Raw genomic sequence first — 25,910 nt, 5'->3', positions numbered from 1 at the left:
GCTCGTATCGCGCCACTCGGTGGCGCGATATGAGCTTGTAGATCTGCTATTTTTCAATAGCTAAAGCATAACGTGATGCCGACACCAAAATGGGTTCCCGTTCAGAATGGGTTAAAACTAGTAATGATGACAACAGCTCTATAACTGTGTTCTTCCTGTCCGTCTAGAAACTGGTGTTGACCACATGGTTCCTTCTCGTCCTATAGAAACTGGTGTTGACCAACTCCGGCCAATGGGAGCACCCCAAAGGGGTGGTGCAGCGCTCGGCCGTGGAGCGCTTCCTGTCGGAGAGCAGGTGTTTCCCCCAGAGTCACATGACCCAGTTCTTCAAGCTGCTGGAGAAGTTCCAGGTGGCGCTGCCGCTGGGCGACGACCAGCTGCTGATACCCAGCAGGTAATCTACGGTGTACCCCTTTAATATTAACCCTTTAATGTGGTAATTTACGGTGTATCCCTTTAATATTAACCCTTTATGACCTGGGCGACGACCAGCTGCTGATACCCAGCAGGTAATCTACGGTGTATCCCTTTAATATTAACCCTTTAATGTGGTAATCTACGGTATATCCCTTTAATGTTAACCCTTTATGACCTGGGCGACGACCAGCTGCTGATACCCAGCAGGTAATCTACGGTATACCCCTTTAATATTAACCCTTTAATGTGGTAATCTACGGTGTATCCCTTTAATATTAACCCTTTAATGTGGTAATCTACGGTATATCCCTTTAATATTAACCCTTCATGACCTGGGCGACGACCAGCTGCTGATACCCAGCAGGTAATCTACGGTATATCCCTTTAATATTAACCCTTTAATGTGGTAATATACGGTTTAATATTAACCCTAAGCAGATCTACAGTGGCGCGCTACGAGCTTGTAGGTCTGCTATGTTTTTTTAAATCGAAGAACGACTGACATAGAAACATAGCCTTTTCAGAAAACTGTCAGGATGTAGAAGACATTTTTATAGAATCTGATCTCAGGTCAGAGATTAATCGTTAATCATTAATCGTTGCTGCAGGGTTAGGGTCCGGGCCCAACCCTATCGGCGTTTGGATATATAAGGCGTCCGTTCCATTTTACAGGCCTCTGATCGAGGGACAGGCCTCTGATCGAGGGACAGGCCTCTGATCGAGGGACAGGCCTCTGATCGAGGGACAGGCCTCTGATCGAGGGACAGGCCTCTGATCGAGGGACTGGCCTCTGATCGAGGGACAGGCCTCTGATCGAGGGACAGGCCTCTGATCGAGGGACAGGCCTCTGATCTGACCCCTCTCCCCCCCCCCCCCCCCCCAGTCTGTCCTGGGACAGGCCTCTGATCGAGGGACAGGCCTCTGATCGAGGGACAGGCCTCTGATCGAGGGACAGGCCTCTGATCGAGGGACAGGCCTCTGATCGAGGGACAGGCCTCTGATCGAGGGACAGGCCTCTGATCGAGGGACAGGCCTCTGATCTGACCCCTCTCTCTCCTCTCCCCCCCCCAGTCTGTCCCGGGACAGGCCTCTGATCGAGCTGCCTCACTGCGAGAACTCTGAGGTCATCGTGCGTGAATACGAGATGCCGTACTTCCCCATGGGCTACTGGTCCCGTCAGATCAACCGTCTGCTGGAGGTGTCGCCCTACCTGCTCTGTGGACGAGGTGAGCTCTGTGGACGAGGTGAGGTGTCCCTCTATAGGCTCTGTGGACGAGGTGAGCTCTGTGGACGAGGTGAGGTGTCGCCCTACCTGCTCTGTGGACGAGGTGAGGTGTCCCTCTATAGGCTCTGTGGACGAGGTGAGCTCTGTGGACGAGGTGAGGTGTTCCTCTATACCTGCTCTGTGGACGAGGTGAGCTCTGTGGACGAGGTGAGGTGTTCCTCTATACCTGCTCTGTGGACGAGGTGAGCTCTGTGGACGAGGTGAGGTGTTCCTCCTACTTGCTCTTAGTCCCAATACGTGATTCTGATTGGCTCGTTACCGTCACGTGACCGTTGTAAATCTCACCGATAATCCACACCTTCAATATCATTTCCAGCTGAGGGAAGGGGAGCGCTTGATTGGCTTATACAAGCCCATGCCGTGCGGGCGTCTATAAGCACCGCCCGGCTCATATGGCAGTGTGAATGTGTGGCTCCCGGGGGCAGCCCCGTAAAGACATCAAGCGCCTCCTATTGGCTATAGACTGGGAGCCAATGAAGGGAGAGCAGAGAAGGGGGAGGGGCAGCGACCGGGAGCCAATGGAGGGAGAGCGGAGAAGGGGGAGGGACAAAATGTTTGCCTATTTTGACTGGATGCCCAGAACAGGGATGGATGCTGGGGTCCATGTGGTTACCAGAATGTGTCTGTGTCTGTGTCTGTGTCTGTCCCCCGTGCAGAGAGGGCCCTGGGGTCCATAATGTGTCTGTTCTGTCCCCCGTGCAGAGAGGGCCCTGGGGTCCATAATGTGTCTGTGTCTGTGTCTGTTCCCGTGCAGAGAGGGTCCTGGGGTCCATAATGTGTCTGTGTCTGTGTCTGTTCCCGTGCAGAGAGGGTCCTGGGGTCCATAATGTGTCTGTGTCTGTCCCCGTGCAGAGAGGGCCCTGGGGTCCATAATGTGTCTGTTCTGTCCCCGTGCAGAGAGGGTCCTGGGGTCCATAATGTGTCTGTGTCTGTTCTGTCCCCCGTGCAGAGAGGGTCCTGGGGTCCATAATGTGTCTGTTCCCGTGCAGAGAGGGCCCTGGGGTCCATAATGTGTCTGTTCTGTCCCCGTGCAGAGAGGGCCCTGGGGTCCATAATGTGTCTGTTCTGTCCCCGTGCAGAGAGGGCCCTGGGGTCCATAATGTGTCTGTGTCTGTCCCCGTGCAGAGAGGGTCCTGGGGTCCATAATGTGTCTGTTCTGTCCCCCGTGCAGAGAGGGTCCTGGGGTCCATAATGTGTCTGTTCTGTCCCCCGTGCAGAGAGGGCCCTGGGGTCCATAATGTGTCTGTGTCTGTGTCTGTTCCCGTGCAGAGAGGGTCCTGGGGTCCATAATGTGTCTGTTCTGTCCCCGTGCAGAGAGGGTCCTGGGGTCCATAATGTGTCTGTGTCTGTCCCCGTGCAGAGAGGGCCCTGGGGTCCATAATGTGTCTGTGTCTGTCCCCGTGCAGAGAGGGCCCTGGGGTCCATAATGTGTCTGTTCTGTCCCCGTGCAGAGAGGGTCCTGGGGTCCATAATGTGTCTGTGTCTGTTCCCCGTGCAGAGAGGGCCCTGGGGTCCATAATGTGTCTGTTCTGTTCCCGTGCAGAGAGGGCCCTGGGGTCCATAATGTGTCTGTGTCTGTTCCCCGTGCAGAGAGGGCCCTGGGGTCCATAATGTGTCTGTGTCTGTCCCCGTGCAGAGAGGGCCCTGGGGTCCATAATGTGTCTGTTCTGTCCCCGTGCAGAGAGGGTCCTGGGGTCCATAATGTGTCTGTTCTGTCCTCGTGCAGAGAGGGCCCTGGGGTCCATAATGTGTCTGTTCTGTCCTCGTGCAGAGAGGGCCCTGGGGTCCATAATGTGTCTGTGTCTGTCCCCGTGCAGAGAGGGCCCTGGGGTCCATAATGTGTCTGTGTCTGTCCCCGTGCAGAGAGGGCCCTGGGGTCCATAATGTGTCTGTTCTGTCCTCGTGCAGAGAGGGCCCTGGGGTCCATAATGTGTCTGTGTCTGTCCCCGTGCAGAGAGGGCCCTGGGGTCCATAATGTGTCTGTTCTGTTCCCGTGCAGAGAGGGCCCTGGGGTCCATAATGTGTCTGTGTCTGTCCCCGTGCAGAGAGGGTCCTGGGGTCCATAATGTGTCTGTGTCTGTCCCCGTGCAGAGAGGGTCCTGGGGTCCATAATGTGTCTGTGTCTGTCCCCGTGCAGAGAGGGCCCTGGGGTCCATAATGTGTCTGTTCTGTCCCCGTGCAGAGAGGGCCCTGGGGTCCATAATGTGTCTGTGTCTGTCCCCGTGCAGAGAGGGTCCTGGGGTCCATAATGTGTCTGTGTCTGTCCCCGTGCAGAGAGGGTCCTGGGGTCCATAATGTGTCTGTTCTGTCCTCGTGCAGAGAGGGCCCTGGGGTCCATAATGTGTCTGTGTCTGTCCCCGTGCAGAGAGGGTCCTGGGGTCCATAATGTGTCTGTGTCTGTCCCCGTGCAGAGAGGGCCCTGGGGTCCATAATGTGTCTGTTCTGTCCCCGTGCAGAGAGGGCCCTGGGGTCCATAATGTGTCTGTTCTGTCCCCGTGCAGAGAGGGCCCTGGGGTCCATAATGTGTCTGTTCTGTCCCCGTGCAGAGAGGGCCCTGGGGTCCATAATGTGTCTGTTCTGTCCTCGTGCAGAGAGGGCCCTGGGGTCCATAATGTGTCTGTTCTGTCCCCGTGCAGAGAGGGCCCTGGGGTCCATAATGTGTCTGTTCTGTCCCCGTGCAGAGAGGGTCCTGGGGTCCATAATGTGTCTGTGTCTGTCCCCGTGCAGAGAGGGTCCTGGGGTCCATAATGTGTCTGTGTCTGTCCCCGTGCAGAGAGGGTCCTGGGGTCCATAATGTGTCTGTTCTGTCCCCGTGCAGAGAGGGCCCTGGGGTCCATAATGTGTCTGTTCTGTCCCCGTGCAGAGAGGGTCCTGGGGTCCATAATGTGTCTGTTCTGTCCTCGTGCAGAGAGGGCCCTGGGGTCCATAATGTGTCTGTGTCTGTCCCCGTGCAGAGAGGGTCCTGGGGTCCATAATGTGTCTGTGTCTGTCCCCGTGCAGAGAGGGCCCTGGGGTCCATAATGTGTCTGTTCTGTCCCCGTGCAGAGAGGGCCCTGGGGTCCATAATGTGTCTGTTCTGTCCTCGTGCAGAGAGGGCCCTGGGGTCCATAATGTGTCTGTTCTGTCCCCGTGCAGAGAGGGCCCTGGGGTCCATAATGTGTCTGTTCTGTCCCCGTGCAGAGAGGGTCCTGGGGTCCATAATGTGTCTGTTCTGTCCCCGTGCAGAGAGGGCCCTGGGGTCCATAATGTGTCTGTTCTGTCCCCGTGCAGAGAGGGTCCTGGGGTCCATAATGTGTCTGTGTCTGTGTCTGTGTCTGTTCCCGTGCAGAGAGGGCCCTGGGGTCCATAATGTGTCTGTGTCTGTCCCCGTGCAGAGAGGGTCCTGGGGTCCATAATGTGTCTGTGTCTGTGTCTGTGTCTGTTCCCGTGCAGAGAGGGCCCTGGGGTCCATAATGTGTCTGTGTCTGTCCCCGTGCAGAGAGGGCCCTGGGGTCCATAATGTGTCTGTTCTGTCCCCGTGCAGAGAGGGTCCTGGGGTCCATAATGTGTCTGTGTCTGTCCCCATGCAGAGAGGGTCCTGGGGTCCATAATGTGTCTGTGTCTGTCCCCATGCAGAGAGGGTCCTGGGGTCCATAATGTGTCTGTGTCTGTGTCTGTCCCCCGTGCAGAGAGGGCCCTGGGGTCCATAATGTGTCTGTGTCTGTTCTGTCCCCGTGCAGAGAGGGTCCTGGGGTCCATAATGTGTCTGTGTCTGTGTCTGTCCCCGTGCAGAGAGGGCCCTGGGGTCCATAATGTGTCTGTGTCTGTCCCCGTGCAGAGAGGGTCCTGGGGTCCATAATGTGTCTGTGTCTGTCCCCGTGCAGAGAGGGCCCTGGGGTCCATAATGTGTCTGTGTCTGTTCCCGTGCAGAGAGGGTCCTGGGGTCCATAATGTGTCTGTGTCTGTCCCCGTGCAGAGAGGGCCCTGGGGTCCATAATGTGTCTGTGTCTGTCCCCCGTGCAGAGAGGGCCCTGGGGTCCATAATGTGTCTGTGTCTGTGTCTGTCCCCGTGCAGAGAGGGCCCTGGGGTCCATAATGTGTCTGTGTCTGTCCCCGTGCAGAGAGGGTCCTGGGGTCCATAATGTGTCTGTGTCTGTCCCCGTGCAGAGAGGGCCCTGGGGTCCATAATGTGTCTGTTCTGTCCTCGTGCAGAGAGGGCCCTGGGGTCCATAATGTGTCTGTTCTGTCCCCGTGCAGAGAGGGCCCTGGGGTCCATAATGTGTCTGTGTCTGTTCCCGTGCAGAGAGGGCCCTGGGGTCCATAATGTGTCTGTGTCTGTCCCCGTGCAGAGAGGGCCCTGGGGTCCATAATGTGTCTGTGTCTGTCCCCGTGCAGAGAGGGCCCTGGGGTCCATAATGTGTCTGTGTCTGTCCCCCGTGCAGAGAGGGTCCTGGGGTCCATAATGTGTCTGTGTCTGTGTCTGTTCCCGTGCAGAGAGGCCCCTGCGTCCCATCCGTCAGTACTGGCGGTCCGGTGTGTACCTGAGCTGGTCTCCAGAGGCCTACTGCCTGGTGGAGGACGCCTCCGTGGAGGACCACCCCGCTAGCACCGTGCGGATCACCGTACCGTGCTCACGGAAAGGTACACCGCTATACTGTATGATGATAGCATGATGCTACACCGCTATACTGTATGATGATAGCATGATGCTACACCGCTATACCGCTACGTACTGTATGATGATAGCATGATGCTACACCGCTATACCGCTACGTACTGTATGATGATAGCATGATGCTACACCGCTACACCGCTATACTGTATGATGATAGCATGATGCTACACCGCTACACCGCTATACTGTATGATGATAGCATGATGCTACACCGCTATACCACTATACTGTATGATGATAGCATGATGCTACACCGCTATACCGCTACGTACTGTATGATGATAGCATGATGCTACACCGCTATAGCGCTACGTACTGTATGATGATAGCATGATGCTACACCGCTATAGCGCTACGTACTGTATGACGATAGCATGATGCTACACCGCTATACCGCTACGTACTGTATGATGATAGCATGATGCTACACCGCTATACCGCTACGTACTGTATGATGATAGCATGATGCTACACCGCTATACCGCTACGTACTGTATGATGATAGCATGATGCTACACCGCTATACCGCTACGTACTGTATGATGATAGCATGATGCTACACCGCTATACCGCTACGTACTGTATGATGATAGCATGATGCTACACCGCTATACCGCTACGTACTGTATGATGATAGCATGATGCTACACCGCTATACCGCTACGTACTGTATGATGATAGCATGATGCTACACCGCTATACCGCTATACTGTATGATGATAGCATGATGCTACACCGCTATACCGCTACGTACTGTATGATGATAGCATGATGCTACACCGCTATACCGCTACGTACTGTATGATGATAGCATGATGCTACACCGCTATACCGCTATACCGCTATACCGCTACGTACTGTATGATGATAGCATGATGCTACACCACTATACCGCTACGTACTGTATGATGATAGCATGATGCTACACCGCTATACCGCTATACCGCTATACCGCTACGTACTGTATGATGATAGCATGATGCTACACCACTATACCGCTACGTACTGTATGATGATAGCATGATGCTACACCGCTATACCGCTATACTGTATGATGATAGCATGATGCTACACCGCTATACCGCTACGTACTGTATGATGATAGCATGATGCTACACCGCTATACCGCTACGTACTGTATGATGATAGCATGATGCTACACCGCTATACCGCTACGTACTGTATGATGATAGCATGATGCTACACCGCTATACTGTATGATGATAGCATGATGCTACACCACTATACCGCTACGTACTGTATGATGATAGCATGATGCTACACCGCTATACCGCTACGTACTGTATGATGATAGCATGATGCTACACCGCTATACTGTATGATGATAGCATGATGCTACACCGCTATACCGCTACGTACTGTATGATGATAGCATGATGCTACACCACTATACCGCTACGTACTGTATGATGATAGCATGATGCTACACCGCTATAGCGCTACGTACTGTATGACGATAGCATGATGCTACACCGCTATACCGCTACGTACTGTATGATGATAGCATGATGCTACACCGCTATACCGCTACGTACTGTATGATGATAGCATGATGCTACACCACTATACCGCTACGTACTGTATGATGATAGCATGATGCTACACCACTATACCGCTATAGCGCTACGTACTGTATGATGATAGCATGATGCTACACCGCTATAGCGCTACGTACTGTATGATGATAGCATGATGCTACACCGCTATACCGCTATAGCGCTACGTACTGTATAATGATAGCATGATGCTACACCGCTATACCGCTACGTACTGTATGATGATAGCATGATGCTACACCGCTATAGCGCTACGTACTGTATGACGATAGCATGATGCTACACCGCTATACCGCTACGTACTGTATGATGATAGCATGATGCTACACCGCTACACCGCTATACTGTATGATGATAGCATGATGCTACACCGCTACACCGCTATACTGTATGATGATAGCATGATGCTACACCGCTATACCGCTACGTACTGTATGATGATAGCATGATGCTACACCGCTACACCGATACGTACTGTATGATGATAGCATGATGCTACACCGCTATAGCGCTACGTACTGTATGACGATAGCATGATGCTACACCGTGCAGATCACTGTACCGTGCTCATGGAAAGGTACGGGGAGAGAACAACGCTATACCGCTACGTACTGTAAACACATGCGTACTGTATGAACACCTGTCTACTGTATGAACACCGCTATAGAGCGTCGCAGTCCCGCCCCCTCGAGAGACCCGGAAAAAAACCCGCAAAAGTATTTATTTAAAGACGGTTAATTACGCCGTGGACAAAGGCAACTCGGATCGTGACAAATCATGACAATGAACACAATATTTTGGGCCGATCAAATCATTATAGAAAGAAGAAAATAAAGGCAGGAGACAACACTATTTGTTTTGTTTTTCTTCTTATAAATGATTTGATCGGCCCCAAAACATTGTGCCTATGGGAGAAATGCATTGGGTTTCATTTCCTGGGCCACTGCGGCGCTCTATACCGCTACATCTGTTCATTACATGGCTCGGTTGAATGCTTGATTCTGACTGGTCAAAATCACTGAATTCTTATTTCTTATGATACCGCTGCGCTCTGCCTAATCAAACCATAGAGTATTAAAAGGATAGAGACTGATCTGGCGCCAATAGAGACTGATCTGGCGCCAAGCTCTGCCCCCCCCCCCCCCCCCCCGCTATTCATGTCAGTGGATGGAAGTTGCTCAGTGGCGTCTATTTCCGCCTTTTTTGGGCGCATTTCCACATTTGGACCACCAAAATATCGGTGGTCCGACACAGAAATGCAACCGAGCGCTCAATGTTAAAGCCCAGATGCTGCACAGGGTTTTCTCGTCATGAATCCACGGCTCCGCCTGCAGTCCTTCCTCTTACCACTAGGGGGGGCCTGCAGCGCTTCAACGTTGGAGTGCCTCACTCGCTGGCCCCCTCGAACCGAGGCCTCGGAGCGCCTGCTGCCTCCCCCCGCTTGATTTACTGCTGTTTCCAACGTGAGCGGCACTGTTACATCACATTACATCACTGTTACATCACATTACATTACATTACATCACCATACATCACATTCCGTGCTCAGCCAGTCAGCTTGAGCACGTTCCACGCACGCACGCATGCACACACATAGATCCATAGACCCCAAGGTAGCCGCAATTAAGTAATAAATATAGCAATAGAGTTCAGAGGGTGCAGATGAAGAACAGCTGCACTAATTGGCGTCGTTAAGGCGTGCATGGCAACAGTTTGTGTCTCGTGTGATATCACACCAGAAGATATAAGATGATGCACCGTGTTGAAAATTACCGTAGACGTCGAGAGAGAGAAGAGAGAGACAGACAGACAGACAGACAGAGTGATGTTGTCTTGGACCGTTTACAAAGCAGGAGGACCAAAGCGAGCCGATTATGCTGCTGTAGCAGTGAGGAACAATCTGTATTCCTTTGGAGGCTGTGCCCATACCTTCATGGAACAGATGGATGTCCATGTCTTCAACACAGTGTCTTTATGCTGGAAGAAGTTACCTCCAGTGGAACCTGGAAGAGGGGACGGTCACCTTGAGGTTCCATCCAAGCGCTCCACTCACACAGCTGTGTTGGTTGAAGATACAGTCTACATCTGGGGAGGCACTGATCCTTACTGCAATGTGCTTTATGCATTTGATGTTGACGCCCACAGATGGTTCCAACCCAGGGTTTCTGGGACTGTTCCAGAGGAGAGGTGCTACCACTTAGCCTGTGTGGTGGAGAAGGTCATGTTTATCTATGGAGGACACACCAAGCTGACTGGACGCACTAATGACATGTACAAGTTGGACACCAGCACAATGGTCTGGTCTTTAATTAACACCAGAGGAACTCCACCTCCTGATTCACAATGTCACTCTGCTACCATCATTGGTACCAAGATGTTTGTATTCGGGGGCTGGGGGTCCCAGGGGGGCTACAACACCATCAGAGTGTTTGACACAGAGACAAACGCCTGGCTGAACACACCTTCTGCACAACTTCTACCAGAAGGACGCTGGTGTCATTCAGCATTTACCTACAATGGAGAGCTGTATATATTTGGTGGCTGGAACGGTTACCAGATCTTCAATGATGTGTGGAAATTGAGTCCAGAGACCTTCTCCTGGAAGAAGGTTGAGCCCAAGGGGAAAGGACCATGTCCAATAAATGGTATGTGCTGTTGCATTGTGGGAGATCGTATCATCCTCTTTGGAGGAAGGAAAGGAGATTACACTATCTCTGATGAGCTGTTCATCTTAGACTTGAGTCCTTGTCTTAAGACGTTATGTAAGCTAGAAGTTATTCAGTACGCTCTGGACCAATCAGAACTCCCACACGACATCAGGTGGGAACTGGCAGCCATGGCAACCAACGACAACAGACGACAACAACGATAACAACCGAGACCACATTCCAGACGAAGGAACAGCAGAAAGATCAAGAAATGATGGATCAACATCTCATCCCACCTGATGGTGAGCCACCTCTCAGCATCACTTACTGAGATTCAAACCTCAGGAGACTCCTTCTCTCCAGACAGGCTCTCTAACCATTCAGCTAGGCATCAAACAATGACAATTGTTCCGTCCAACACAATGCGGTGGAAACACAAACCTGTGTCTGTATGTTCCAAACTGAACACGGTGGAACTCTCTTTATTGTGTATTTATTTCTATGATCTTTTTTTATTTAAAGGACCAAGCAGTCCTGAAAGGACTTGGTCCTTTTATTGTTATTGTTAGTTTTTTTTCCTTCTCCTTCTGCCAAAAAATGGCAGTTTTAGCGAAACTTAAAATAAAAAATAAAATAAAAAGATTATCGGCCTACAGAAAAAACTAAAATCTTAAAGACTATCTGGAACACAGCAAGCTAAAAGGAATCAACACACCAGCACGCCAGAGACCAGAATACTTCAAACCCAAACAAATAGTTAAAAATAGAACTACAAAACGCATGTTGGAGATTAAACAACAGATAACAGCCAGCACCAGCAACTGTGTTTATTTAATCACATGTGAAAAATGTGGCTTACAATATGTCGGAGAAACGGGTAAAACAATAGCTACAAGGCTGAGACAACACAGATACAATATTAACAATGCAAAAAACTAAATCCTAAAACAATAGGGTAAACTTAAACTCATGGATAAACTGGAGGAAATCTAAGAGTGGTTAGATCAGGCTTCCTTCAGATACATGGCCAATGCACTCATTCCTTGCATTGTACTTACATAATGTAAGTACAATGCACTGAAGTCCCCTCAGTCAACCCCCGCCACTCTTGGCCCTCTCTCTCTCTCTCTCTCTCTCTCTCTCTCTCTCTCTCTCTCTCTCTCTCTCTCTCTCTCTCTCTCTCTCTCTCTCTCTCTCTCTCACTCACTGCCTTGCTCTCTCCCACAATGTTAATGTTAAGTTAGTAAAGTTACACCTATTTCATGTAAATAACATGGTAAAATGTGCAGCATTGGGAGGTAAAGGGGAGACACTTTAATTGTGAAGGGACGACAGGATGAGGAGAGGCGGTGTTGTTGCTAATTGTGGAGAGTAATGGCTGCGTGTGATATTGAACAGTCAAACTATTCGTATCAATATACGGCTGTATCAACAAAATAATGATGTCATAGGTATATGGGGGCCTCATATTTGGTCTTGAAACGGGCCTCCAGATTCCTAAGGCCGCCCCTGGTTGTCGGGATATATCTTTCTGCATTTCAATGGTGAAGAAATGGCATAGAGTATTTTGCCATATTTTGTATTTTTATCGGCTATTAAACCATTCTGGGCGGGAACCCCTTTTGGTGTCAGCATTACGCCAGGGCTCCACTGGGCGCGTTGCGTCACGCGTGCGTCACGCAAAAAACGAACCGGTTCAATTTTATGGTGACGGAGACGCGACGCAACGCGGGCAGTGGAGCCACCCTCCATTGATTAAAAGGGCACATTCCCGACACTGACGGAGACGCGCCACAGACGCGCCCAGTGGAGCCCTGGCGTTATGTTATGCTTTAGCTATTGAAAAATAGCAGAACTACAAGCTCATAGCGCGCCACCGAGTGGCGCGCTATGAGCTTGTAGATCTGACACATAGAAACATAGCTTTTTCAGAAAACTGTCAGGATGTAGAAGACATTTTTTTAGAATCTGATCTCAGGTCAGAAGTGGGTTAAATAATAAATAGCATTTAATTTCATTTCATTCACGGAGAGGAGAGAGGCTCAGTGCAGAGCAGTGACACTTTGCTTTGATCTGCACGGAACGCATGCATCCGTCACCCAACGACCAACGCATGCATCCGTCACCCAACGACCAACGCATGCATCCGTCACCCAACGACCAACGCATGCATCCGTCACCCAACGACCAACGCATGCATCCGTCACCCAACGACTCCAACGCATGCATCCGTCACCCAACGTCTCCAACCCATGCATCAGTCACCCAACGACTCCAACGTATGCATCAGTCACCCAACGTCTCCAACCCATGCATCAGTCACCCAACGACTCCAACGTATGCATCAGTCACCCAACGTCTCCAACGCATGCATCCGTCACCCAACGACTCCAACGCATGCATCCGTCACCCAACGACTCCAACGCATGCATCCGTCACCCAACGACTCCAACGCATGCATCCGTCACCCAACGACTCCAACGCATGCATCCGTCACCCAACGTCTCCAACGCATGCATCCGTCACCCAACGTCCAACGCATGCATCAGTCACCCAACGTCTCCAACGCATGCATCCGTCACCCAACGTCTCCAACCCATGCATCAGTCACCCAACGACTCCAACGTATGCATCAGTCACCCAACGTCTCCAACCCATGCATCCGTCACCCAACGACTCCAACGCATGCATCCGTCACCCAACGTCCAACGCATGCATCAGTCACCCAACGACTCCAACCCATGCATCCGTCACCCAACGACTCCAACGCATGCATCCGTCACCCAACGTCCAACGCATGCATCCGTCACCCAACGACTCCAACGCATGCATCCGTCACCCAACGTCTCCAACCCATGCATCCGTCACCCAACGACTCCAACGTATGCATCAGTCACCCAACGTCCAACGCATGCATCCGTCACCCAACGACTCCAACGCATGCATCAGTCACCCAACGCATGCATCCGTCACCCAACGTCCAACGCATGCATCCGTCACCCAACGTCCAACGCATGCATCCGTCACCCAACGTCCAACGCATGCATCCGTCACCCAACGACTCCAACGCATGCATCAGTCACCCAACGCATGCATCCGTCACCCAACGTCCAACGCATGCATCCGTCACCCAACGTCCAACGCATGCATCCGTCACCCAACGTCTCCAACGCATGCATCCGTCACCCAACGTCTCCAACGCATGCATCCGTCACCCAACGACTCCAACGCATGCATCCGTCACCCAACGACTCCAACGCATGCATCCGTCACCCAACGACTCCAACGCATGCATCCGTCACCCAACGACTCCAACGCATGCATCCGTCACCCAACGACTCCAACGCATGCATCCGTCACCCAACGACTCCAACGCATGCATCCGTCACCCAACGTCCAACGCATGCATCCGTCACCCAACGACTCCAACGCATGCATCCGTCACCCAACGACTCCAACGCATGCATCCGTCACCCAACGACTCCAACGCATGCATCCGTCACCCAACGACTCCAACGCATGCATCCGTCACCCAACGTCTCCAACGCATGCATCCGTCACCCAACGTCCAACGCATGCATCAGTCACCCAACGTCTCCAACGCATGCATCCGTCACCCAACGTCCAACGCATGCATCAGTCACCCAACGTCTCCAACGCATGCATCCGTCACCCAACGTCTCCAACCCATGCATCCGTCACCCAACGACTCCAACGCATGCATCCGTCACCCAACGACTCCAACGCATGCATCCGTCACCCAACGTCCAACGCATGCATCCGTCACCCAACGTCCAACGCATGCATCCGTCACCCAACGACTCCAACGCATGCATCCGTCACCCAACGACTCCAACGCATGCATCCGTCACCCAACGACTCCAACGCATGCATCCGTCACCCAACGACTCCAACGCATGCATCAGTCACCCAACGACTCCAACGCATGCATCAGTCACCCAACGACTCCAACGCATGCATCCGTCACCCAACGTCCAACGCATGCATCCGTCACCCAACGTCCAACGCATGCATCCGTCACCCAACATCCCGCCACACATGCATGCACCCAACGTCCCGCCACAGAACACATGCATGCACAACGAGAGTCGTTTTTAAATGTGCTACACAAATAAAATTGATTTGATTTGAATGCTGACGAATGCTCTGAACTGCTCCCCCTCTCCCCCGCCTCAGGCCCAATGCTCCTGGGTCAGGTGTAGGGATGGGTATCGTTAGGATTTTTTCGAGTCCGGTACCGATCCCGGTTCTGCTTATCGATTCCGGTTCTTAACGGTTCCCTATTTCGGTTCCAAAATGGTATAAAATAACTTAAATAAGAGGTCAAATGTTTATTTAACAAAAAAGCTCAATGTCAATTTGAGTATATATATAATGTACAATGAATAGTGTAACATCCTCTCCTTTTTTGAGCCATTTGTGGATAATATAGTGATTATTTTAAATATAATATATCTATTCTGTATTTACCCAGGGCAATAGTGTTGTAGGCTACTTCTCTCTCTAACTACTGACAATGACAAATAAAAGCATGTCTGAGATCTGAGAGCAACACACACACACACACACACACACACACACACACACACACACACATTAGCATCGCTAATGGGGGGGGGCATCTCCAGCCAATAGGAGAGAACGGCTTTGCCGACGTGCGAATGGTGGGATCATTGAAAACAAAGGTGGCTTGCATGATGTGGTTTGCTAACAGAAATGTGCATGCTGCCAGAGTAGGCTATCATTTGTTGTTTTTCTTGTTTTTTTGCCACCTCTCTTCGACAGTTCGACTGCAAGCTCTAAAGTTAATTAGAGTTTAGTTTAATTAATTTAGAGTCTAAACTAATTGAGCCTCTGGAGTCTGGACCCTACGCCGTGATCACACACACAGTCAGACACACACACACGCACACACACACACACGCACAGGCACGCATCCGAGGTGGGTTGATGTTGATTCAATGCTGTGCAGCGCACATGCATGATCATGCAGTGAGGCAACTCAGGCAGCAGAGCACAAGTCTCCTGTCCTCTCTCTTAAAAGTTTCCTCCCATAAACTTCACTTGGAAATTACGTTTAAGAAACTTTAATAATGATGTTGCATTGTTGCTTCAATGCTTCTCTGCACCGCGCGTCTCTCTGTCTCTACACTCCTCGACAACTCCATGCAGAGAAATAGCCCCGCCTCTGCAAGCCACAAGCCCACAACGTGTCGCTGATGCAACGCGGTGTGGGCTTGTAGATCAGCTCTGTTCCCTGCGCTTCTATTAAAAGGGTAGAAAATAAATAAGTAGCGTGTGACCGCGTGTCTGTGAGAACCGATAGAGAGAACCGAAATTGAATTATTGTAATGGGTACCCGGTACCCAGGCACGTTTGGTTCGGTACATACTTGGTCCCGAAGTTCGGGACCCACCCCTAGTCAGGTGGTAATGCTCTCTCTCTCTCTCTCTCTCTCTCTCTCTCTCTCTCTCCTCCTGGGTCAGGTGGTAATGCTCTCTCTCTCTCTCTCTCTCTCTCTCCCTTAGGGAGGATGCTCCTGGGTCAGGTGGTAATGCTCTCTCTCTCTCCCCCCTTAGGGAGGATGCTCCTGGGTCAGGTGGTAATGCTCTCTCTCTCTCTCTCTCTCTCTCTCTCTCTCTCTCTCTCCCTTAGGGAGGATGCTCCTGGGTCAGGTGGTAATGCTCTCTGTCTCTCCCCCCTTAGGGAGGATGCTCCTGGGTCAGGTGTTAATGCTCTCTCTCTCTCCCCCCTTAGGGCGGATGCTCCTGGGTCAGGTGGTAATGCTCTCTGTCTCTCTCCCCTTAGGGAGGATGCTCCTGGGTCAGGTGGTAATGCTCTCTGTCTCTCCCCCCTTAGGGAGGATGCTCCTGGGTCAGGTGGTAATGCTCTCTGTCTCTCTCCCTTAGGGAGGATGCTCCTGGGTCAGGTGGTAATGCTCTCTGTCTCTCCCCCCTTAGGGAGGATGCTCCTGGGTCAGGTGGTAATGCTCTCTCTCTCTCTCTCCCTTAGGGAGGATGCTCCTGGGTCAGGTGGTAATGCTCTCTGTCTCTCTCCCTTAGGGAGGATGCTCCTGGGTCAGGTGGTAATGCTCTCTGTCTCTCCCCCCTTAGGGAGGATGCTCCTGGGTCAGGTGGTAATGCTCTCTGTCTCTCTCCCTTAGGGAGGATGCTCCTGGGTCAGGTGGTAATGCTCTCTGTCTCTCCCCCCTTAGGGAGGATGCTCCTGGGTCAGGTGGTAATGCTCTCTCTCTCTCTCTCCCTTAGGGAGGATGCTCCTGGGTCAGGTGGTAATGCTCTCTGTCTCTCTCCCTTAGGGAGGATGCTCCTGGGTCAGGTGGTAATGCTCTCTCTCTCCCCCCTTAGGGAGGATGCTCCTGGGTCAGGTGGTAATGCTCTCTCTCTCTCTCCCCCCTTAGGGCGGATGCTCCTGGGTCAGGTGGTGGACCACATCGACTCCCTGCTGGAGGAGTGGTTCCCGGGCCTGCTCAACACGGACATGCACGGCTCCGGGGAGGCGCTGCTGAAGAAGTGGGCTCTGTACAGCTTCCAGGACGGCCAGGAGTGGAGCCGCATTCTGCTGGAGGACCTCTTCACGCACATCGACCGAGGTCTGTGGAGTGTTAACCTCTAACCTCTAACCTCTCCTCACCAGGCTTTAACCTTTAACCTCTCCTCACCAGGCTTTAACCTTTAACCTTTAACCTCTCCTCACCAGGCTTCCCACCACCTCGGAGGAAAGCCTGGTCTCTGTTTCAAAAGTCTGTGTGATCCGGTTCGGGAGCGGATGACATCGCTACGTCATGTTGTAGTATTGATTTGTAGTCATCAGGATGATATCGTTACGTCATGTTGTAGTGTTGTTTTGTAGTCGACAGGCAGGAACAACAGGCGGCGACAACTTCCTTTCCCCTCTCAATAAAAGCTCTCGTAGCCTGTAGCTTTTATTGAGAGGGAAAGGGAAGTTGCTTCCTGTTGTTCCTGTCTGTCGACTTCTTGGGACTACAAAACAATACTACAACATGACGTAACCATATCATCCTGATGACTACAAAACAACACTACAACATGACGTAACGATATCATCCTGATGACTACAAAACAATACTACAACATGACGTAACGATATCATCCTGATGACTACAAAACAATACTACAACATGACGTAACGATATCATCCTGATGACTACAAAACAATACTACAACATGACGTAACGATATCATCCTGATGACTACAAAACAATACTACAACATGACGTAACGATATCATACAAAACAATACTACAACATGACGTAACGATATCATCCTGATGACTACAAAACAATACTACAACATGACGTAACGATATCATCCTGATGACTACAAAACAATACTACAACATAACGTAACGATATCATCCTGATGACTACAAAACAATACTACAACATGACGTAACGATATCATCCTGATGACTACAAAACAATACTACAACATAACGTAACGATATCATCCTGATGACTACAAAACAATACTACAACATGACGTAACCATATCATCCTGATGACTACAAAACAATACTACAACATAACGTAACGATATCATCCTGATGACTACAAAACAACACTACAACATGACGTAACGATATCATCCTGATGACTACAAAACAATGACTACAACATGACGTAATGATATCATCCGCTCCCGCCCGGATCATATACAGAAATTAAATGGTGCCCAGGCTCATGGAGTGTGTTGTGCGTCGAGACGCCTATAGCTCCGTTAGAATGACGGCTACTCTGTCAGGGGTTAACCCATTTTGGGGTGGGTCGAACCTCTTTTGGTGTCAGCATCATGTTATGCTTTAGCTAATGAAAAATAGCAGATCTACAAGCTCGTATCGCGCCACCGTGCTGTTTTTTTTTTATCATGAAAATGTGGCACAAATCTTTGAATATATATTCTTTCAGAGCGAAACGTTTTGAACTCAAATCTTTGCTTCTGGGAGGTGGGGGTCCCTGAAACGACACATTTAGCAGCCAATTTCATATATTTTTGGGGGTCCTTGACATGAAATATTGAGAACCACTGATATAGAAACATGAGGTTTTTCAGAAAAAAAAAAAGAAGACATTTCTTAAATGTCCCGGTCAGGTCAGAATGGGTTAAAGATGTATTTCTCCAGTAGGCCTACATGTACTGTATCTATGACATCATATTTCACCTGACGGGTTATGGGGGGGTCCATACTGTAGAAACATATATATATATATATTTTTTTTTTAAACCCATTTTGGGGCGAGAACCCCATTTGGTGTTGAAAAATAGCAGATCTACAAGCTCATAGCGTGCTACGAGCTTGTAGATCTGCTATTATAGAAACAATCATGAAAATGTGTCGCAAATCTTTGAATATAATATTTTTTCAGAGACGAACGTTTTTAACTCAAATATTTGCTTCGGGGGGGGGGGGTCCCTGGAACAACATATTTCCAGATGGGGGGGTCGGCGGCCAATTACAGATAATTCTGGGGGTCCTTGACGTAAAAAAAGGTTGAGCACCGCTGACATAGAAACATGAAACAGAAAAATGGATATTCTAAAACGGGTAGTCCCAATACTTGATTCTGATTGGCTGGTTACCGTCACGTGACCAGTGTAAATTCCACCGATAACACACTCCTTCAATCACTGGGGCAATACTTGCCGAGCAAAACAAGGAAGTGATGTGTCTCGCTCTGGTGGCGCAAAGCGTAGCTACTTTTGTGAATTCAATCGTTTTATGAGGTTAATATTGCTATATGTTTGTAACCGTTTTTAGAAAAGCAATAAGCCACTGGAGGCCCCAGGCAGCTTACCGGGTATTTTACACTGTCTGGGAGGGTAGAAGACCCTCCGCTGCGCGTGGGGTCTGCCTACGCCCCCAGCCAGTGTAAAATACCCGCTAACCTGACACCTCTGGTGGCTTATTGCTTAATTTATCCACGGTTGCTTCCTGCATTGCGTCATCTCCTTGCAGATTGCCTGCTGGTGAACCCAGAAGACCCCCGCTGCACTCTGCCCATCTCCCAGATGGCCCCTGACCTGGTCCTCAGCGACCAGCCGGCCGGCATCATCCTGGACAGCCAGGCGCTGCACCTGGACCTCTGCAAGGAGAACCTCCTGGGTACGGGACGTTTCCTCAATTATGTTAACCTCTGCAAGGAGAACCTCCTGGGTACGGGACGTTTCCTCAAGGATTCTTCATCCTGCATACCGTGTTTATCCTTTCCACCCGTTCTGACCTGAGATCAGATTCTATAAAAAATGTCTTCTTTTCTACATCCTGACAGTTTTCTGAAAAGGTGTTTCTATGTCAGTCGTTCTTCGCAGCAGACCTACAAGCTCGTATCCTATGAGCTTGTAGATCTGCTATTTTTCAATAGCTAAAACATAGCATAATGCTAACACCAAAATGGATTCCCGCACAAAATGGGTTAAGGCACCGTCACATTATTGTCCTGAGTATTTCCAAACCCCATCCCATACCTTAGAAGGTCCATCTGTCTCATGTGTAGGGATGGAGCCTCAAACCCCATACCTGGAAAGACCTGAAAACAAGTTATTGAGTACCCGGTATCGAAAAGCTTTGGGCTTATCGAGTACCCGGTATCGATAAGCTTTGGGCTTATCCAGTACCCGTTATCAATAAGCTCTGGGCTTATCCAGTACCCGGTATCAATAAGCTTTGGGCTTATCCAGTACCCGGTATCAATAAGCTTTGGGCTTATCCAGTACCCGTTATCAATAAGCTCTGGGCTTATCTAGTACCCGGTATCGATAAGCTTTGGGCTTATCCAGTACCCGGTATCAATAAGCTTTGGGCTTATCCAGTACCCGGTATCGATAAGCTTTGGGCTTATCCAGTACCCGGTATCAATAAGCTTTGGGCTTATCTAGTACCCGGTATCGATAAGCTTTGGGCTTATCCAGTACCCGGTATCATTAAGCTTTGGGCTTATCCAGTACCCGGTATCGATAAGCTTTTGGCTTATCCAGTACCCGGTATCGATAAGCTTTGGGCTTATCCAGTACCCGGTATCGATAAGCTTTGGGCTTATCCAGTACCCGGTATCGATAAGCTTTGGGCTTATCCAGTACCCGGTATCGATAAGCTTTGGGCTTATCCAGTACCCGGTATCGATAAGCTTTGGGCTTATCCAGTACCCGGTATCGATAAGCTTTGGGCTTATCCAGTACCCGGTATCGATAAGCTTTGGGCTTATCCAGTACCCGGTATCAATAAGCTTTGGGCTTATCCAGTACCCGGTATCAATAAGCTTTGGGCTTATCCAGTACCCGGTATCAATAAGCTTTGGGCTTATCCAGTACCCGGTATCGATAAGCTTTGGGCTTATCCAGTACCCGGTATCGATAAGCTTTGGGCTTATCCAGTACCCGGTATCGATAAGCTTTGGGCTTATCCAGTACCCGGTATCGATAAGCTTTGGGCTTATCCAGTACCCGGTATCGATAAGCTTTGGGCTTATCCAGTACCCGGTATCGATAAGCTTTGGGCTTATCCAGTACCCGGTATCGATAAGCTTTGGGCTTATCCAGTACCCGGTATCAATAAGCTTTGGGCTTATCTAGTACCTGGTATCAATAAGCTTTGGGCTTATCCAGTACCCGGTATCAATAAGCTTTGGGCTTATCCAGTACCCGGTATCAATAAGCTTTGGGCTTATCCAGTACCCGGTATCAATAAGCTTTGGGCTTATCCAGTACCCGGTATCGATAAGCTTTGGGCTTATCCAGTACCCGGTATCAATAAGCTTTGGGCTTATCCAGTACCCGGTATCGATAAGGCTTATCAAGCCTGCTATGGAGCATAGTGACCCATGACGTCATGCTTAAACAATCAAGGCAAGAGGCGATCAATAAATAAATCCAATCACAGACATGACATGTCCGTCTAAAAGTGTTTTGATACTGTACCTGCCAACCAGCGCTGCCCGGGGAAACCAAATTAAGCTTTTAAACTTAAATTGACACACATTAACCTGTTAACTGTTCCTTTAAATGTTATTTGGAAAATACATTTCAAAAAGTCAATGTAAACGAGGTCAATTTCCTTCCTGTTAGATCACCCTTGTCACCTTCCTTAACACATTCTGGACGGGAACCCCTTTTGGTGCTTTAAGCATTATGTTATGCTTTAGCTATTGAAAAATAGCAGATCTACAAGCTCGTAGCGCGCCACCGAGTGGCGCGCTACGAGCTTGTAGGTCTGCTATTTTTGAAAAATCGTAAAAAATGCGGCACAAATCTTTGAATATATTATTCTTTCAGAGCGTAACGTTAAGGCTCATCGTTAAGGCTGATCGATAAGGCTGATCGATAAGGCTGATCGATAAGGCTGATCGATAAGGCGCTCGTTATCAATAAACATTAAGGAGCTCCATCCCTACTCGCCAGTGTTTTCGTATTGTGAAAGAAAGGGTGTGTGTGTGTGTGTGTGTGTGTGTGTGTGTGTGTGTGTGTGTGTGTGTGTGTGTGTGTGTGTGTGTGTGTGTGTGTGCGTGTGTGTGTGTGCGTGTGCGTGTGCGTGTGCGTGTGCGTGTGTGTGTGTGCGTGCGTGCGTGCGCACATGTGCACGGTCCACAGGGGACGGAGGGTTTGGGACCGTCTACAGAGGAGTGTACAAAGATGAAGAGGTCGCTGTGAAGATATTCAACAAACACGCCTCTGGGATTTACATCCACAGACTGCTGAGACAGGTAGGGGGCGCTCTAACACCTACTCTCACTACAGGCACTGATGCTGATCTGTCTGTATCGTTCTAATCTGGTATGAAAATAGCCGATCTACAAGCTGTGACGCGTTGTGAGCTTGTAGATCTGCTATTTTCAGCATGCAACCAAGTGTTAAAATGACTTGTAGTGGATCTCTTGTCCACTAGTCCCCTTCCTAACATTTTAGTCTCGCTTTTATTTGTTGACAGTATACAGTATTATTAGTTTTAGTCGTCATAGCGTAGTTTTCATTTAGTTTCCATTTAGTTTTCGTCAGTGAAAAAAGGCAGTCGACGAACATTTTTCGGCATAGTTTTAGTCGACGAAAACAACACCAGGAGATGGCGGTGTTTGGGGCGTCTCCACCACCCCAGTGTAATTCTCTCTCTTTCTCCAGGAGATGGCGGTGTTTGGGCCGTCTCCACCACCCCAGTGTAATTCTCTCTTTCTCCAGGAGGTGGCGGTGTTTGGGCCGTCTCCACCACCCCAGTGTAATTCTCTCTCTCTCCAGGAGATGGCGGTGTTTGGGGCGTCTCCACCACCCCAGTGTAATTCTCTCTTTCTCCAGGAGGTGGCGGTGTTTGGGCCGTCTCCACCACCCCAGTGTAATTCTCTCTCTCTCCAGGAGGTGGCGGTGTTTGGGCCGTCTCCACCACCCCAGTGTAATTCTCTCTCTCTCTCCAGGAGGTGGCGGTGTTTGGGGCGTCTCCACCACCCCAGTGTAATTCTCTCTCTCTCCAGGAGTTGGCGGTGTTACAATTTACAATTTACAATTTAGGCATTTAGCAGACGCTCTTAATCCAGAGCGATTTACATTAAGCAAGAACAAAAGGCATGGGAATACATCACATAAAAAGCAGTTATCATGAAACATGCGTAAGCTAAGAAAGTAACAGTGGAATATCTATATAATGAAACTATACATATTTACTACTATGCTATACATATGTACTATGTCGTGCTATGACTATATACAATGCAATTCTAGTGCTGTCTACATAACATGCTATAAGTCTGTATCAGATGCTATCTAAGCCAACAGAAATGCTATCTAAGGGGTTAGGGTAAGTGCTACGGGCCATGATGGAGTCTGAAAAGGTGGGTTTTCAGACTATGGCAGAAGATTGGGAGTGATGCTGCAGTTCTGACTGCAATGGGAAGTGCATTCCACAGTTTTGGAGCCAGAAGGGAGAAGAGTCTGGGACGTGTGGAGCGTTGTCCCGGCGTTTTTAGTGAGGGTACTCACCCCAGTGTAATTCTCTCTCTCTCTCTCCAGGAGTTGGCGGTGTTGGGGCGCCTCCACCACCCCAGCCTGGTGGGCCTGCTCGCGGCCGGTTCCGGCCCGCTCCACCAGGTCCTGGTGATGGAGCTGGCTCCTCGCGGCTCTCTGGACTCTCTGTTCGAGCAGGAGAACGGCAGCCTCAACGCCAAGCTGCAGCACCGGATCGCCCTGCAGGTCGCCGACGGACTCAGGTGACGATAAATCGCATTCATGACCGTTTCTCGGAGCATTAGGTCGATTAGTGAGAATTAAGTCGATTCGTGAGAATTAGGTCGATTCGCTATATTATGGTGATTTGCGAGCCTTAAAGGACAACTTTAGTTTTTTTCAACCAAGGTTCATGTTTTAGGTTGTTATTATAGAAAGTAAAAGATGAGTGTAATTTTTTCTTCATTTGCTGGTTTCTTTCGTTTTAGGGATTTTGGCCGTTTATGACAGGGGGGGGCGGGGGCATTCGAGCATGGGGCTAAATATGTATTTTTTTTACAAAATGTCATAGCGATTATTTATTTATTTATTTACTCTAGTCCTACTAAACCCCAAGAAATACATCTGGCCACAAAAGATCACGAGATCTACTGAATGTGTCAAACTGACATATTGAGCCTATGACACAGTGTGGCTTCCCCCCAGTAGGCTACCTTCACATTCAGTAGATCCTGTGATCTTCCGTGGCCAGATGTAATTTCCTGGGGTATGTTAGGACTATAGTAAATAATAAAAAAATAAATCGCCATAATATTTTGAAAATAAATACATATTTAGCCCCATGCTCGAATGCCCCGCCCCCCTGTCAAAAACGTTAAAACCCCTTTTACTGCTCCTCGTACAGTGAGGACGCTTCGCTTCGCTGCTCTCGCCTATGCTTGCATTCCTCAACTGATATCGCTGTTTTATTTTATTTTTTTATCTCTACAAATGGATCCTAGATACTTGTAAACCGATGGGACTGTTTTTGTTCTTTAGATAGAAGTTTTTGCCTACTTCAAAATACCCTTTTTTACCTTCTGTGACTGGGTACGTGGCACATAGCTAGCTACATTGCTAACTAGCTCTGGACATTTGGCTAATAGCCAGCCATGCCCCCAACAATCTCCTCAGAGGATTTTCAGAAGCTGCTTCAAAAGATTGCCTTGTTGGAAACGGAATTACACCTATTAAAAGTGAACCTGGGAGTAAAACACGGGAAGGAAAATCTCACGCAGAATGACGCATCCGTCTGGTTTACTCGCGGCGCAAGGCCAAAGGAAAAAACTGTGAGTAACGGGCAGGCGGTGAGAACCCCACCACCTGCAATAACATTAACACCAACTATCTCTACAGTGATTTCTAACAGAGATAACATGATAGGACGGCTAAGTGGGAGGACTCGGAGCCCTGATAAGACCAGGCCTGGGCCCCCAGCCCGACCCAAAACCACCCCTCCGCAGTGGAAAAATGCGAAAGGAAAATCAAAATACACACCTCCCCAAAGTGAGAATTTACGGCTTACCAATAGGTTTAACCCACTGCTGACTCAGCCGCTGAATGCGGCCGAGTCTAGTGGCTCTATGCGGCTGACAAACAGGTTTAGCCCTCTGCTGAATGTTGCTGACTCTAATGGTCAATCAGATAACCGTGTTAACGCCACTCCGAGCAGGGTAGCTAATGGAGAGCAAATGATTGAATGTCTGATTGTCGGCGACCAGGCTGTAAAATATGTTAAAAGCAACAAAAAGCGAAAAGCTACAGTATTATGCTTTCCCAATGACACTATCTCTGATATGGTGGAGAGAATCGATAAGATTATTGAGGCACACCCCATGGTAAAAACGCTGATATTGCACATCGGCGCACGTGATGCAGAAAAACGAGAAGAAGGCAACCTAAAAAAGGATTTCAAAGCCCTACTGTTCACTCTGAGTGAACATGGTGATATTGACTTCTGGATTTCCGGGCCTCTACCTCCGATGGCAGGGTGTGAGCGTTTTAGTAGGCTGTTTGCATTCAACGAATGGCTCTCAAAGACATGCACAGAAGAAACACCCTTGCAAAAATCATTCAATTTTATTGACAATTTCAATTTTTTCTGGGACAGAAGGCATCTTTTTGTAGACGCAACACACCTAAACAAGTTGGGTGTTAAATTATTTTTCACCAACCTCTTTCATAACATGGAGCGTGGAGCCACAGCGCCCCCTGGTGGAGAGAAACGCACAGAGCGTGGAGCCACAGCGCCCCCTGGTGGAGACACAGCGCCTCCTGGTGGAGAAAAACTCACAGAGCGTGAAGTCACA

The 25,910-nt window shown here is 49.6% G+C and overlaps 1 protein-coding gene across 1 annotated transcript in view; it reads left to right on the top strand.

The window, feature by feature from the left end:
- The window catches only part of lrrk2 (leucine-rich repeat kinase 2), a 191,666-nt gene that overhangs the window by 127,777 nt on the left and 37,979 nt on the right, over positions 1–25,910 (top strand). The window contains exons 33-39 of the mRNA XM_083762898.1: positions 207–394; positions 1,489–1,643; positions 6,176–6,322; positions 17,021–17,212; positions 19,598–19,795; positions 22,225–22,337; positions 23,629–23,825. Coding sequence (XP_083619024.1) covers positions 207–394; positions 1,489–1,643; positions 6,176–6,322; positions 17,021–17,212; positions 19,598–19,795; positions 22,225–22,337; positions 23,629–23,825 — 1,190 coding nt within the window. The remainder of the gene's footprint in view (positions 1–206; positions 395–1,488; positions 1,644–6,175; positions 6,323–17,020; positions 17,213–19,597; positions 19,796–22,224; positions 22,338–23,628; positions 23,826–25,910) is intronic.

Source organism: Protomyctophum parallelum (assembly GCF_964188405.1).
Source record: "Protomyctophum parallelum genome assembly, chromosome: 4".
Taxonomy (NCBI): domain Eukaryota; kingdom Metazoa; phylum Chordata; class Actinopteri; order Myctophiformes; family Myctophidae; genus Protomyctophum; species Protomyctophum parallelum.
This window is presented reverse-complemented; position numbering and strand designations above follow the sequence as displayed.